The following is a 16,747-nucleotide window of genomic DNA, read 5'->3' on the forward strand; positions in this document are numbered from 1 at the left end:
GAGCCTCCAGCTGTTGCAAAACAACTACTCCCAGTATTGCCAGATAGCCACTGACTGTCTAGGCATGCTGGGAGTTTTACAACAGCTGGAGGCACCCTGTTTGGGAATCACTGGTGTAGAATACCCCTATGTCCACCCCTATGCAAGTCCCTAATTTAGGCCTCAAATGCACATGGCGCTCTCACTTTGGAGCCCTGTCGTATTTCAAGGCAACAGTTTAGGGTCACATATGGGGTATCGCCGTACTCCGGAGAAATTGGGCTTCAAATTTTGGGGGTGATTTTCTGCTATTACCCTTTTTAAAAATGTAAAATTTTGGGGAAAACAAGCATTTTAGGTTAAAAAAAAAAATTTTTTTTACATATACAAAAGTCATGAAACACCTGTGGGGTATAAAGGTTCACTTAACCCTTTGTTACGTTCCCCGAGGGGTCTAGTTTCCAAAATGGTATGCCATGTGTTTTTTTTTTTGCTGTCCTGGCACCATAGGGGCTTCCGAAATGCGGCATGCCCCCAGAGCAAAATTTGCTTTCAAAAAGCCAAATGTGACTCCTTCTCTTCTGAGACCTGTAGTGCGCCAGCAGAGCACTTTTCACCCCCATATGGGGTGTTTTCTGAATCGGGAGAAATTGGGCTTCAAATTTTGGGGGGTGTCTTCTGCTATTACCCTTTTTAAAAATGTAAAAATGTTGGGAAACCAAGCATTTTAGGTAAAAAAAAAAAAAAAAATTTCACATATGCAAAAGTCGTGAAACACCTGTAGGGTATTAAGGTTCACATTACCCCTTGTTACGTTCCCCGAGGGGTCTAGTTTCCAAAATGGTATGCCATGTGTTTTTTTTTGCTGTTCTGGCACCATAGGGGCTTCCTAAATGCGGCATGCCCCCAGAGCAAAATTTGCTTTCAAAAAGCCAAATGTGACTCCTTCTCTTCTGAGACCTGTAGTGCGCCAGCAGAGCACTTTTCACCCCCATATGGGGTGTTTTCTGAATCAGGAGAAATTGGGCTTCAAATTTTGGGGGGTGTTTTCTGCTATTACCCTTTTAAAAAATGTAAAAATTTTGGGAAACCAAGCATTTTAGGTAAAAAAAAAAAATAAAAATTTCACATATGCAAAAGTCGTGAAACACCTGTGGGGTATTAAGGTTCACTTTACCCCTTGTTACGTTCCCCGAGGGGTCTAGTTTCCAAAATGGTATGCCATGTGTTTTTTTTTGCTGTTCTGGCACCATAGGGGCTTCCTAAATGCGGCATGCCCCCAGAGCAAAATTTGCTTTCAAAAAGCCAAATGTGACTCCTTCTCTTCTGAGACCTGTAGTGCGCCAGCAGAGCAATTTTCACCCCCATATGGGGTGTTTTCTGAATCGGGAGAAATTGGGTTTCAAATTTTGGGGGGTATTTTCTGCTATTACCCTTTTTAAAAATGTTAAATTTTTGGGAAACCAAGCATCTTAGGTAAAAAAAAAAAATTTTTTTTTACATATGCAAAAGTCGTGAAACACCTGTAGGGTATTAAGGTTCACTTTACCCCTTGTTACGTTTCCTGAGGGGTCTAGTTTCCAAAATGGTATGCCATGTTTTTTTTTTTGCTGTCCTGGCACTATAAGGGCTTCCTAAAGGTGACATGCCCCCCAAAAACCATTTGTCGCTCCTTCCCTTCTGAGCCCTCTACTGCGCCCACTGAACAATTAACATAGACATATGAGGTATGTGCTTACTCGAGAGAAATTGGGTTTCAAATATAAGTAAAAATTTTCTCCTTTTTATCCCTTGCAAAAATTCAAAAATTGGGTCTACAAGAACATGCGAATGTAAAAAATGAAGATTTTGAATTTTCTCCTTCACTTTGCTGCTATTCCTGTGAAACACCTAAAGGGTTAATACACTTACTGAATATCATTTTGAATACTTTGGGGGGTGTAGTTTTTATAATGGGGTCTTTTATGGGGTATTTCTAATATGAAGACCCTTCAAATCCACTTCAAACCTGAACTGGTCCATGAAAAATAGCGAGTTTGAAAATTTTGTGAAAAATTGTAAAATTGCTGCTGAACTTTGAAGCCCTCTGGTGTCTTCCAAAAGTAAAAACTCATAAATTTTATGATGCAAACATAGAGTAGACATATTGTATATGTGAACCCAAAAAAATATTATTTTGAATATCCATTTTCCTTACAAGCAGAGAGCTTCAAAGTTAGAAAAATGCAAAATTTTCATTTTTTTCATCAAATTTGGGGATTTTTCACCAAGAAAGGATGCAAGATACCACAAAATTTTTACCACTAAGTTAAAGTAGAATATGTCACGAAAAAACAATCTCGGAATCAGATTGATAACTAAAAGCATTCCAGAGTTATTAATGTTTAAAGTGACAGTGGTCAGAATTGCAAAAAATGCTCTGGTCCTTAAGGTGAAAAAGGGCTCGGTCCTTAAGGGGTTAAAGTAGAAGGACATCCATGCAAGGCTTTTTCATGTTTTAGTTCATTGTATTGTATTTCATCTCCCACTTCCTTTGTATGATGTATTTCCTGTCTGTCCAGTGGGCGTGGCCTATTTTGTTACAGAACTTGGCGCCAATTACAGTGTATATATAAAGCAAGCTTGTCCTAATGTCTGTACACAAGCCTTTTGCCTGATGAAGAGGCACTGCTGCCTGGAAACGCTTTGTTGTCTGGTTTTAATAAAGAAACTTTGCACCTAACCAGCAGACGTCACAACCCGGCTTTTCCAAGACTTACTTGCCATTTTCAATAATGAAAGAAGTTACTTACCTGATTGGTTGCTGTGGGCAACTGGGGAACTTTTCCCTTCCACAGGTTTCGATGAATCTTCCCCTATCTGCTAAAACATCCGTTTATGTCCGTTAATGTCAGTTATTCAGCACAGGTCTTGATGAATCTCCCCCATAATAACAGATGGTAATGGTCTGTTATTTCATATGCAAGTTTTCCAAAATCTTTTACCATTTTCTTCTGTGAACATCAGTTTTATATGCATTAGGAGTCACCTCCATTATGTGTCATTAATGGACATCTCATAACGGATTTGAACAGCACTGATGGGAACATAGCCTAACAAATGTCTGATGTTAAATACTGTTGTGTCAGAAAAGACAAAATGTCTAGAAGTGTTTCCTTTGTTGGGTAACCAGAAAAATTTGCAAATTTGTAGATCAAGTTATGGATACAAATTTAAGTAAAAATGAATGTACAACATATGCACAACAGAAACATGTAAAGAAAATAATAAAAACGTCTTTTGGTCAAAACCTATTGATGGCCTATTTTTAAGATGCTCAGCCAACAATTGCCACTCTGCAGATTTGCCATCAGCTGATGGACAGAGCCATGGTTTTGGTATGATTGGTGAAACATAGCTTGAAGCAGACGGCTATGTTTTCAGTATATTGGTCGTGCTGAGTTACATTCAAAAACTCCTAGCAAGTTATATCTCCTCACTTCCCCATACACATTAACCTTTGGTGCAGGATTTCTTGTTGGAAAGGGAAGGGCTAAGCCACAGCAAGACTGCTCTGGAGGCAGCTTATCCCTCCCTGGACAAAAAGGTTTGGTACCAAAAATCCAGCATGCCTGACCCTTCTCTCCTCCCATTGGGGAAGAGTTGGGAAGCCACCATACACCAGAGAGTTAGCCAAACCTGGCAACAAGTTCAGCTGACTAGCATAAGATGTATGGGCACCTTAAGGCTCTGGTCCCTGTGTATGCTGGAGCTGTGGCTCCAGCAAACTGCTGATCGGCTTGGTACTGATGATGGGGTACTTAATGAACTTTACTGATAGGCTATCAATATATATATATATTTTTTTTACCAGAAAACCCCTTTGAAGCATTACTGTCATTCAAAACAACTTTTGACATGTTACCCAGACAAAAGTTGAGATTGCATCTCGTCTCCTGAGACGTGCTGTGATCGTAAGTTACAGCCTGGTTATGTACGCAGCAGCATGCGTCTTAGGCTGCATTCACATCACGTTTAGGCACTATGGCTGCCGGGTCTGGCTAGGAAATTTCGAAACCGAAACCCATTCACTTTAATGAGCCGACCGTAGTCAGATAGTGACTACAGTCGCCTCATTTTTGCTCCATATGCGGTTTTTTGACCGGACCTAAAACGTAGTATACCACCCAGCAGCTGTAGTGTCTAAACGTGATGTGAATGCAGCCTTACTCAGATGCGATACCCAATGCCACCTCAAATTTTTACATGTCTGGGCAGCAAGTTGTTTTAAATTACCTTAACGCTTTAAAGTGGAGACGTCTCACCTGTTGACTATCTCTACCTTGAATTTGGGATTTCTGGGTCCATCAATTGCAACTTAAGGACACTGACATTGTCCAGCTTATGACTCTTATAATTAGAATTCAGATTCTCTGTATAGTTAAATGGTAGAACGTACCTAGGGCAGCAGAGTTGAGGGGGCAGTACATCAGTAGGTAAAAGAACAACAAGAAAACTTTCTGTGTGAGACACTAAGATCCACAGTGAATCTGCAACAAAACCTGCATGTAACCCAAACATTTGTTGCTGCATACTTGGGACAAGTCTCTTGAAAAAAAATTCAACTCGTGGAGGCCCATTTACACTACATATTTCCGGAGTGGATTAATTCCGGTGCAAGAGCCTCCCATTGCTGTCAATAGGAATCTGCTGCACCGATAACAATACGGATTTTCCAGGGCAGATCCCAGACTCTGCCAAAAGAATGTTCATTCTTTTAACGGAATTCCGGGTGGAGAATTGTTAGTTTGAATGGGCCCTAAATTTATGTGCACACCTGCATAATCCACTGCGTAATTCCGCAAGCGGAAGCTTATTTGCTGCAGACCCACTGAAGTCAATGCATGGCCATATAATCTGCTAGCAGAATTTTCTCAACAGATTATATGTGTGAATGTACCCTTGGAGGGAATCTGTCATCATCATCAATGTCACTAACCTGATAGTAAAGGCTTGTAGAGTAGGTGACACTGATTAAAATGATACTTACCATGGACCGATCCATGGCCCTGTTTGCTCTACATTAAACTTATTCGGATTGCAGGCTTGTTACATGGTCGGCGCTCCAGGAGCTCACTGACGTTACCGCTTCCACTTCCTCAAGCCTGTTCGCAGCCGAGCGGAGTAAGGAAGCAGCAGTCTTGAGGTCAGCATACTTCTGGAGTGCTTCCCGTGCACCAAGCCATCCGCACGATTAAGGAAAATAACTGGCAAATGGGACCACTGATCGGACCGTGGTAAGTATTATTTTCATCAGTGTCACCTGCACTACAAGCCTAGACCAATAGGTTAGTGCGGGTGACACTGAGGACCGATACCCTTCAAGGGGTTTGTTCAGTCTGGTTGTCTAGGGCAGCAGTCCTGGTGACAATAGAGTGAATAACTGTATTATCTAGAACATTTTTATTTATAGAAATAAATAGAAGTTAACTGTTACATTGAATGAATGGGTATGGCATAATTATTGCCTTATAGAATAAATGTATTTATTACATTATTTGAAGAAATCCATGGTTAAAGGGGTACTCCGGTGAAAACCTTTTTTCTTTTAAATCAACTGGTGGCAGAAAGTTAAACATATTTGTAAATTACTTCTATTAAAAATTCTTAATCCTTCCAGTTCTTATTAGCTGCTGAATGCTACAGAAGAAATTCCTTTCTTTTTGGAACACTGATGACATCTCTGTCCATTTTAGCAACCGTGCATAGCAGATGTATGCTAAGGGCAGCATGGTGGCTCAGTGGTTAGCACTGCTGCCTTGCAGTGCTGGGGACTTGGGTTCAAATCCCACTAAAGACAACAATAAGTAAAGTGTTATTATTATAATAATGTCAGCAGAGAGAACTGTGCTCGTGATGTCATCAGAGAGTATTCCAAAAAGAAAATAATTTCCTCTGTAGTATTCAGCAGCTAATAAGTACAGGAAGGATTAAGATTTTTTAATAGAAGTAATTTACAAATATGTTTAACTTTCTGGCACCAGTTGATTTAAAAGAAAAAAGGTTTTCACCGGAGTACCCCTTTAAGAGAAGAATAGTACTGAAATTATGGCGAATAAGTTCCTACTGAAACTATTCTCTGCACCTTATATATAAAATAGAGCTACTCTGAGCTACTTTGTCTCAATATACACTGCTCAAAAAAATTAAAGGAACACAAACACAATGTAACTCCAAGTCAATCACACTTTTGTGTAATCGCACTGTCCACTCAGAAGCAACACTGATTGACAATCAATTTCACATGCTGTTGTGCAAATGGAACAGACAACAGGTGGAAATTATAGGCAATTAGCAAGACATCCCCAATAAAGGAATGGTTCTGCAAGTGGTTACCACAGACCACTTCTCTGTTCCTATGCTTCCTGGCTGATGTTTTTGTCACTTTTGAATGCTGGCCATGGTTTCACTCTAATTGTAGCATGAGACGGAGTCTACAACTCACACAAGGGTCTCAGGTTGGGAAGCTCATCCAGGATGGCACATCAATGCGAGCTGTGGCAAGATGGTTTGCTGTGTCTGTCAGCGTAGTGTTCTGAGCATGGAGGCGCTACCAGGAGACAGGCCAGTACATCAGGAAATGTGGAGGAGGCCGTAGGAGGGCAATTACCCAGCAGCAGGACCGCTACCTCTGCCTTTGTGCAAGGAGGAGCACTGCCAGAGCCCTGCAACATGACCTCCAGCAGGCCACAAATGTGCATGTGCCTACTCAAATGCTCAGAAACAGACTCCATGAGGGTGGTATGAGGGCCCGATGTCCACAGGCGGGGGTTATGCTTACAGCTCAACACCACGCAGGACATTTGGCATTTGCCAGAGAACACCAAGATTGGCAAATTCGCCACTGGCGCCCTGTGTTCTTCACAGATAAAAGCAGGTTCACACTGAGCACATGTGACAGACGTAACAGGGTCTGGAGACGCCGTGGAGAACGTTCTTCTGCCTGCAACATCCTCGAGCATGACCGGTTTGGTGGTGGGTCAGTAATGGTGGGGGGTGGCATTTCTTTGGGGGGGACGAACAGCCCTCCATGTGCTTACCAGAATTAGCCTGACTGCAATTAGGTACAGAGATGATATCCTCAGACCCCTTATGAGACCATATGCTGGTGCGGTTGTCCCTGGGTTCCTCCTAATGCAAGGCAATGCTAGACCTCATGTGGCTGGAGTGTGTCAGCAGTTCCTGCAAAAGGAAGGCATTGATGCAATGGACTGGCCCGCCCGTTCCCCAGACATGAATCCGATTGAGCCCATCTGGGAGATCATGTCTCGCTCCATCCACCAATGCCATGTTGCACCACAGACTGTCCAGGAGTTGGCGGATGCTTTAGTCCAGGTCTGGGAGGACATCCCTCAGGAGACCATCTGCCACCTCATCAGGAGCATGCCCAGGTGTTTAAGGGAGGTCAAACGGGCATGTGAAGGCCAAACACACTACTGAGCCTCATTTTGACTTGTTTTAAGGATATTGCATCAAAGTTGGATCAGCCTGTAGTGAGGTTTTCCACTTTGATTTTGAGGGTGACTCCATATCCAGATCTCCATAGGTTGATAAATTTGATTTCCATTCAATTTTTGTGTGATTTTGTTGTCAGCACATTCAACTATGTAAAGACGAAAGTATTTCATACAATTAGTTCATTCATTCAGATTTAGGATGTGTTATCTTAGTGTTCCCTATATTTTTTGAGCAGTGTAGTTTCATATCACGGGCCAAAATGCACACGCTCATGTGTTTGAGGCCTGAAGGAGATAATGTAACAAGTTAGAGTATTTGGTCAGTATTTTCAGTTGGAACCTGGAGTGAGACAACACAGACTAAACTGTAATGGAAAGATGTGCTCTTTTTTTGTGTTTTTTACCTACTCCTGGTTTTGGCTAAAATACTGTGTGAACATGGTCTTAGAGGCAGTTGTGTCCATGTGTAATTGTTATAAAAAAAATTCCATACTTGCCCATATAGGGTTTCCCACCAGTCACTAGTTGTGATTGCATATATATGGTCACCTCTTTCGTATAGTCATTTGGTTTTATTGAATAAAAATACAAATGTATTTCTTTAAAATCCATTAATTTCCTTGAAAAGGATGCATTCATGCCTGTCCAGCCCCAAAAATGTTTAGCTGGACCAATTTTTACACAAGATTCATGGGATAAAGTATTCTGACTCTTACTCATCCTCACCTACCATTTTATGACTTGTCCAACTGGCACAGCATAAAATTTGATTGCAAATCATGTGCATTCATACGGAAACAGTACAGTATGAGAGAGCGCCTTCTTTAGTCATCCATCCCTCATTTCCTCTATAGTTACCTACTTGCTGTGAGATCAAGGCTGTCTCTTGTAATGTGTAAATGTTTGATAAAATCCATTACATATATGTGATAGCTTTTATAGACAAGGTAAATGTCTTAGTTTTGTAAATAAATGCAATGTTGGCTGATTTCCTTTTTGCTACAGTGGGGATCAAAAGTTTGGGCACCCCAGGTAAAAATTTGTATTAATGTGCATAAAGAAGCCAAGGAAAGATGGACAAATCTCCAAAAGGCATCAAATTACAGATTAGACATTCTTATAATATGTCAACAAAAGTTAGATTTTATTTCCATCATTTACACTTTGAAAATAACAGAAAACAAAAAAAAAAAAGAATTTATAGCATGCACTGCACCCTTTGCAAAGCTGAGACCTGCCAGTGTCATGGATTGTTCTCAATCATCATCTGGGAAGACCAGGTGATGTCAATCTCAAAGGTTTTAAATGCCCAGACTCATCTGACCTTGCCCCAACAATCAGCACCATGGGTTCTTCTAAGCAGGTGTCTAGAAATCTGAAACTGAAAATAGTTGACGCCCACAAAGCTGGAGAAGGCTATAAGAAGATAGCAAAACATTTCAGATGTCAATATCCTCTGTTTGGAATGTAATTAAAGGACATCTGCAGCGGTACAAACACTTATCCCCTATCCTCAAGATAGGGGATAAGTGTTTGATCGTGGGGGGTCCGAACGCTGGGGTCCCCGGGGATCTCCTGTACGGGGCCGCGGCTCTCCCGTGCAGGGGGCGTGCCAGCCGCAGCATGATGTTGCGGCCGGCACGCCTCCTCCATACATCTCTATGGGAGAGGCGGGGAGGCAGCATTCGTGCCTCCCCGCATCCCCCATAGAATTGTATGGGGACAGGGAGGAGACGGGGCGTCACCGGCGACCTCTAGGTCGACACTACAACACCATGGGCACTAATGCCGGCGCCCCGTTAGGGAGATCGAGGGGGTCCCATCGGTCGGACCCCCGCGATCAAACACTTATCCCCTATCCTGCGGATAGGGGATAAGTGTAATTCCGCTGCAGTTGTCCTTTAAGAAATGGCAGTCATCAGGAACAGTGGAAGTTAAAGCAAGATCTGAAAGACCAAGACAAATATCAGACAGAACAGCTCGCAGGATTGTGAGAAATACAATTCAAAACCCACGTTTGACTGCACAATCCCTCTAGAAAGATCTGGCAGACACTGGAGTTGTGGTACACTATTCCACTATAAAGAGATACTAGTACAAATATGGTCTTCATGGAAGAGTCATCAGAAGAAAACCTCTTCTACATCCTCACCACAAAAATCAGCGTTTGAACTTTGCAAATGAACATAAAGACAAGCCTAATGCATTTTGTGCAAGTTCTGTGGACCGATGAGGTTAAAATTGAACTTTTTGCCCGGAATGAGCAAAGGTACGTTTGGAGAAGAAGGGGAAGAGAATTTAATGAAAATAACCTCTGTACAACTGTTAAGCATGGGGGTGAATCAATCATGCTTTGGGGTTGTATTGCAGCCAGTGGCACAGAGAACATCTCACAAGTAGAAGGAAAAATGGATTCAATAAAATTTCAGCACATTTTGGATGCTAACTTGATGCCATCTGTGAAAAAGCTGAAGTTAAAGAGAGGATGGCTTCTACAAATGGATAATGATCCTAAACACACCTCGAAATCCACGGGGAATTACATCAAGAGGCGTAAACTGTAGGTTTTGCCATGGCCTTCACAATCTCCTGACCTCAACATAATTGAAAATCTATGGATAGACCTTAAAAGAGCAGTGTGTGACAGACAGCCCAGAAATCTCAAAGAACTGGAAGACTTTTGTAAGGAAGAATGGGCAAAGATACCTCAAACAAGAATTGAAAGACTCTTGGCTGGCTAAAAAAAGCATTTAGAAGCTGTGATACTTGCCAAAGGGGGCAGTACAAGATATTAAGGAAGTACTCTGGTGCAGAGTACTCCTGCTCCGTCCTGCCCGGGCTGCAAAAAAAATGAAAATAAACCATCACTCACCTTCCTGGGTTCCCGCGGAGTGCCACTACAGCTGATCGGTCCTCCGATCCATCCTCTTCATACTTCCGTGTGTAACGAAGCGTCACATGGCGCTCAGCCTATCGCCGGGCGAGGCAAAACATCGCTATGGCCGGCAATAAACTGAGCGCCATGTGACGCTTCGTTACACACGGAAGTATGAAGAAGATGGACCGGAGGACCGATCAGCTGTAATGGCGCTCCGCGGGAACCCAGGAAGGTGAGAAATGGTTTATTTTAATTTTTTTTTTGCAGCCCGGGCAGGACGGAGCAGGAATACTCTGCACCAGAGTACTCCTTTAACACTGCAGGATGCCCAAACTTTTGCAGATGCCATTTTTTTTTTCTGTTATTTCGAAAGTGTAAATGATGGAAATAAAATCTAACTTTTGTTGACATATTATAAGAATGTCTAATCTGTAATTTGATGCCTTTGGAGATTTTTCCATCTTTCCTTGGCTTCTTTATGCACATTAATACAAATTTTTACCTGGGGTGCCCAAACTTTTGAACCCCGCTGTATACTAAAACAAACCACTCTACAACCCACAGACCTTGAACATGCAATTGAAGACTGAGATTTTGGTTTAGGCTTGAAGATTCAGAAGGGGGAGGTATTGATATATAGTCAGGAGCATAGAGATTGATTGTAGAAAGAAATGTAGCTCAGGCACACAGATTGAGTCAAGCTAAAGATTAATGATTTACTTGGGAGCCTAGAGCCATAGTGCAGAGTGAGATTAATGTTTCTGCCCAGCCTTAATGTTTAATGAAAGACTTGCTGAAATGGACTGAAATTATATGGTATTCAGAATTATGTATGGTCGCTCCTTCCATTACCGAACAGTTTTTACATCAAGTCTTATGTTTACTGCTCAATGCAAACTGTAACTATATCAGGTTGACAGTGTATTATATTTAGATGTAGTTGGGCTGTCATTTTAGCACAACTCAAGAATATCACAATTAGCGATAATTCTTAGACTGTAGATCTAGAAATGAATGACATAAAAACACTTTGTATGTTGGCTTGAACCACTTTCTGTTTACCAGAGCTTTCCAAACTTTACATGTTGGTGACACCCTTTTTAGACGTATATAGTTTGGAGATACACTACTTACTGTCCCGCCAATTGCACGTATCACATAGTCTGTCTCACAACGCACAATGTGATACCAGTATCAGCATTACAAATGTGGCTGCTACTCCTCCTGTGCCATTTCATTTACCCCTGTGCCATTTCATTTACCCCTGTGCCATTTCATTTACCCCTGTGCCATTTTATTTCCCCCTGTGCCATTTCATCACACCCTGTGCCATTTCATCAAACCCTGTGCCATATCATTCCCCCGGCTTGATCACCCACTGTGCCACCTCATTACCTCCCTTGATCAGCCCCGTGCCACTTCATTCCCCCACTTGACCATCCCCCCATTCCTCCCCTTCATCACCTCCTTTGGTATGAGGGAGCTGGGGGGAAAGGGGAGAATTATGGTCTATTCACACGTACAGTATTCTGTGCAGATTTGATGCACAGATATGATTTGCAGGATTTTCTGCTGCAGATTTCAATGTAAACACAATGATTGAACACCGCTTCAAATCCTGTGCATCAAATCTACGCAGAATACTGTACGTGTGAATAGACCCTAATTCTCCCCTTCCCCCCCCCCCCCCCCCCCAGCTCCCTAATACCACGCTCTAGCAGGCTCGCCACCACAACTTACTGATTTAAAGTGTTAGCAGTGTTGGCTGCCAGCTTAAGATCAGGGCCACTTAAGAACAGTGACCAGTGGTGTCTGCTTCAGCAGAAGGGGACAGTCCCGTGACACCCCTGTGCACTGCCGCCAACACACTAATGTGTCTGAAAATCCAGTTTGGAAAACCTTACTGTACACTTCTCAAAAAGAAGCAAAAAAATGCGGGTGAAACTGATTAAAATTATGCCTACCTCGATTGAAGGAAGCAGCGCATGCGCAGTAGGTACTGACACAGAGCAGGGAGGCAGAGGGATGAGATTAAGATTTATAAGTTGGGCTAAGTGCTGTACGAACAGCACTAATGTCAGCATGCCCGAGGTCCCATCCATGCACCAAGCTGCTAATTAGCAGCGGCGGGTCTGATCGAGTTAGACATCATTTTATTCAGTGTCACCCGCACTACCAGCCAGTACCACTGGTAGTGTGGATGACACTGGTGAGTTTTCCTTTTTAAAGTTCTCTTCTCTCCAACTCCTCACACAACATTCAGTGGTATTATAGTAAAAATATGCTTACCTCCTCCCTTTAGACTTACAGCCTGTAATATAGACAGCTATAGCTGTAAATAATGTGCATTTACCTAATGCTGGCCAGTCAAGCAAGCAAACTCCCTAAGTAAACATTATGTAGTGCAATCTATTTGGCTGTATGTTGACTGTGTGAGGAGAATTTTGCATGCCTGACCAAAAGAGGAAACTGCCTACAGGATGTAACCTATGGCTGTGGATAGGGGATAAGTGTAATGCCGCTGCAGTTGTCCTTTAACTCTATATTCCTGACTTGATAGGATGTATGGACAAATATTAAATTTTTATACCTTAAATGTGTGGAAATTTTACTGTTTACTTTGATGTTTGCATTGTTACATGTTAGTACTTTCTGAATAACACACAAAAAAGAAGTAATATGTAGGGGAGAAAAAGGTAGACAGATGTGGTGCTAATAGTGCCGGTTATCCGCGGATAACGGATGTTAGGTAGATAGGTAGATAAGAGCCTGCTCACCTTTGTTGGTTGCGCTAATGTCAGGCGCAACGCTGATTGAAAGCCTTAAGCAGGTATCTTTTCTGTAGGTGCGCCGGGAGCAGCTGGCCGTCGGTCCCATCAGAGATGGTTGGTGCGATCCTGTAGCGTGTGTGGGAGGTAGGAATCCCGGCAAGGGTCTCCTATACTTCCCGTGGGTAACAATTTCGGCGCTGCAGCTCTTCACCGGCGAGGTTAAATTAGCAATCGGAGATAGTGCAGAGGATGGTGAAAACTTTTTATTGTATAGTCATAAAAAGAATCAGTGTCGGATGGACAACGTGCTTCGAAGGGGCTCCCTCCTTCGTCAGGTCCGCATTACAGTGTGCTCAGACAGTGTACAATATATACATTCATACATTAGCATTTGGACATTTGAAAATCCATTACAGTAAGAGGAGGCTGACGTCACAGACCCAACCTCCAATTGAAATCTAACCTGCCAATTTTCAAATGTCCAAATGCAATTGTATGAATGTATATATTGTACACTGTCTGAGCACACTGTAATGCGGACCTGACGAAGGAGGGAGCCCCTCCGAAACGCGCTGTCCATCCGACACTGATTCTTTTTATGACTATACAATAAAAAGTTATCACCATCCTCTGCACTATCTCCGATTGCTAATTTCACTCCGCCGGTGAAGCGCTGCAGCGCCGAAATTGTTACCCACAGGAGGATAGGAGACCCTTGCCGGGATTCCTACCTCTCACACATGCTACAGGAACACAAAAAAGAAGAGGACAAAAAAAAATAAAAAAATAAGTCAGACAAAAACCCTACACTCTTAGTGAATCAGCTGATCATATTCAGATGTATAATTAAAGAGGTACTCCGCTGCTCAGCCTTTGGAACAAACTGTTCCGAACGCTGGAGCCGGCGCCGGGAGCTCGTGATGTCATAGCCCCGCCCCATCATGATGTTACACCCTGTTCCCTCAATGCAAATCTATGGGAGGGGACGTGATGGCTGTCATGCCCCCTCCCATCGACTTGCATTGATGGGGCGTGGTGTGACTTAATGAGGGGACAGGGCTATGATGTCACAAGTTCCCGGCATCGGCTCCAGCGTCTGGGACAGTCTGTTCAAAACGCTTAGCAGCGGAGTACCTCTTTAGATTTATGGCTTTGTACATTATTCGTTCCTGGTTGTGATCTGTAGTAGTTCCAATGTGTAAAAGAGTTTTGTCAATTAAACACCTTTTTACTTTCCATGCAAGTCTGCATACAGAGGATCCCCGGTTAGTAAATTTTTACTATAGTAACTGCAGTACATTGCTGCTGTACAATGCTAAATATTGCCTGATATAGCGTGAGGACAGCCTTATATGGCAACTTATTACATACACTCTCACATACTGATCAGCCATAACATTAAATGATGTGAATTACATTTTTTTTTTTTATTGATTTAATTGAAGCAGGAAACTACTTCTGCTAGTATTATTTATTAGTATTATCCACTGCCTTGTGGATAGAAAGTCCTTTTCCCTAATGAGTATTAAAGAGATGCATAGGAAAAGTGACTTTTAATCCACACAGCAGTATAATCCTTAAAAACATCTACTATTTTAGATTTTCTTACATAATGTTATGCCTCATCCGTTTGTGTGTGTGTATATGTGTGTGTATATATATATATATATATATATATATGTGTCTCAGTTTCTGTGATATCCATATACACAGCCTAGTGAGCATCTGTTTTTATGTTTATCTGTGCCTGTCCTGTCTTTGGCTTTGGCTACATGGACAACATTCTGGCAACTATATGTGACATAAGTGCATGGTGTTATGCATGCAAGTTATAAGACAGGCCTTGCTATAAGCTTGCTTTATCCAGCATTAGTGTCCAGGAGCCATAAGCAGGTTGCTCAGTTACTTCTGTGGCCTTAATAGTGTCATACCATGGATCAATTTACAAATGGCACCAATCTTATTAAAAGTACACATGACGCTGCCTCTCCAACTCTTCGGGCCGACTCCTGGGGGTTTACAAGAGTGTTTTTTGTGGATATACAGCAGCCTACATTAGTAACAAAGATATGGCTGTAGTAGGCTTGTGAAGTTGTAGGCAGTGTGACAGATACACTTTATAACTTTATGCCTCTGCAAGTAGACACTCGCAAAAAAAAAAAACTAAAACTAATTTGTGAATGAACAATTAAAAATCACTAACAATAAAAAAGTATTGGATGATAAAATAGCAAATTTTTGTTTTTGCTGCATTCTATGGTGTACAGCACCACCTATAGGCATCAATTGGTATTCTCCCTATGTACTAGGAATTTGTGATGGGATAAAGGTTTAAAAATGAAAAATTAAGGATTGTGATTCGAACTAATGGTCACTTAGGGACTTTTATTAGTTCTACAGTCATTCAGAAACATTTGGTGGTTTTATTATGAATTCAAGGGAAAGACCTAAATCAACCGAAAGCTTAACCTGTATGAGAAAGGGAGAAGTTCATGAAATAAATACTAACTATATTAAGAATATATTGTAACCTGCTAACATGATGCATCTTCTTTCAGATTAAATTGGTGAACATAAACTCAACAGATATAGCTGACGGAAGACCCTCCATTGTGCTTGGTTTGGTCTGGACCATAATCTTATATTTTCAGGTAACTCTACAGTGAGAATCTGCATTTGCAGTAATAATACACTGTAAATAAATAGCAGAATATTTGCATGTAAATAAACTTATATTAACTTACCAGGTTTGGTTTGATTTATGTCTTTACTAAATCAAGAAAATAAATGATAATTTTGGGTTTAACCCTGTAAGTTTCCATAGGTTTGAGTCATTAACTTCTTAATGCCGCTGATACACCTTTTTATAGTGGTCATTAAGGGTCTCTATTTTAGCCTGCGCTGGGCTGTGTCATTATAGCTGGGTGGCTGCTCTAACTACCAGGAGTGGAGACACCAGCGCTCTTGGTAGTTTAACCCCTTGCATCAAATCATTACTGCAGCGTGCAAGGAGTCACTGTCACCGCCTTAGCAACATGGTGACCAAAGTAGGTCATCTAGGTCCAACCTTAGGGTTGAGGTTTTCCCACAATCTGTATTAATCACTTATCCACAAGAAAGGTTATAAATGTTTGTTTGCTGTGTGTCTCCTCTTCCTTCCCATTGACTAGGTAAAGTGCATGTGAGCTGACCCTTCTTAGCACTAAATATAAGTTGCAGGAAAAAAGACTTAGGTGTGTGCATAATGTAGAACCATGTGCACACAGGGTACAGCAGACCAAGTGCTAACTATTGATCTTACAAGTGAAATTAGACAGCAAAGCGACTTAGCAGAAAATTCACAATTTAACGGAGAGCTGGAGTGGACAATTCCTTTTTTTATTTTACAGATTGAAGAATTAACCAGCAATCTTCCACAACTACATTCACTGTCCAGTAGTACATCTTCGGTAGACAGTGTCGTGGGTTCTGAGACAGCCAGCCCTCCAACCAAAAGAAAAGTGGTTAATAAAATTCAAGGAAGTGCCAAAAAAGCCCTGCTGAGATGGGTGCAGTACACAGCAGCCAAGTAAGTGCAATCTCCTGTTTATTGATTTTTTTTTTTGCCTTTGGTTATGTATTTG

General features: G+C 41.8%; 1 protein-coding gene across 12 annotated transcripts in view; it reads left to right on the forward strand.

Annotated features, from left to right (window-relative positions):
• The window catches only part of SYNE1 (spectrin repeat containing nuclear envelope protein 1), a 483,893-nt gene that overhangs the window by 124,934 nt on the left and 342,212 nt on the right, over positions 1-16,747 (forward strand). For 10 of the 12 annotated variants that reach the window (XM_056567280.1, XM_056567285.1, XM_056567279.1 and 7 more), the window contains 3 exons: positions 14,369-14,389; positions 15,683-15,775; positions 16,514-16,692. In XM_056567280.1, the coding sequence (XP_056423255.1) occupies positions 14,369-14,389; positions 15,683-15,775; positions 16,514-16,692 (293 nt within the window). The remainder of the gene's footprint in view (positions 1-14,368; positions 14,390-15,682; positions 15,776-16,513; positions 16,693-16,747) is intronic. The other 2 variants (XM_056567283.1, XM_056567294.1) reach the window with 1 other exon arrangement.

This window comes from Hyla sarda, chromosome 3 (genome assembly GCF_029499605.1).
Source record: "Hyla sarda isolate aHylSar1 chromosome 3, aHylSar1.hap1, whole genome shotgun sequence".
Lineage (NCBI taxonomy): Eukaryota > Metazoa > Chordata > Amphibia > Anura > Hylidae > Hyla > Hyla sarda.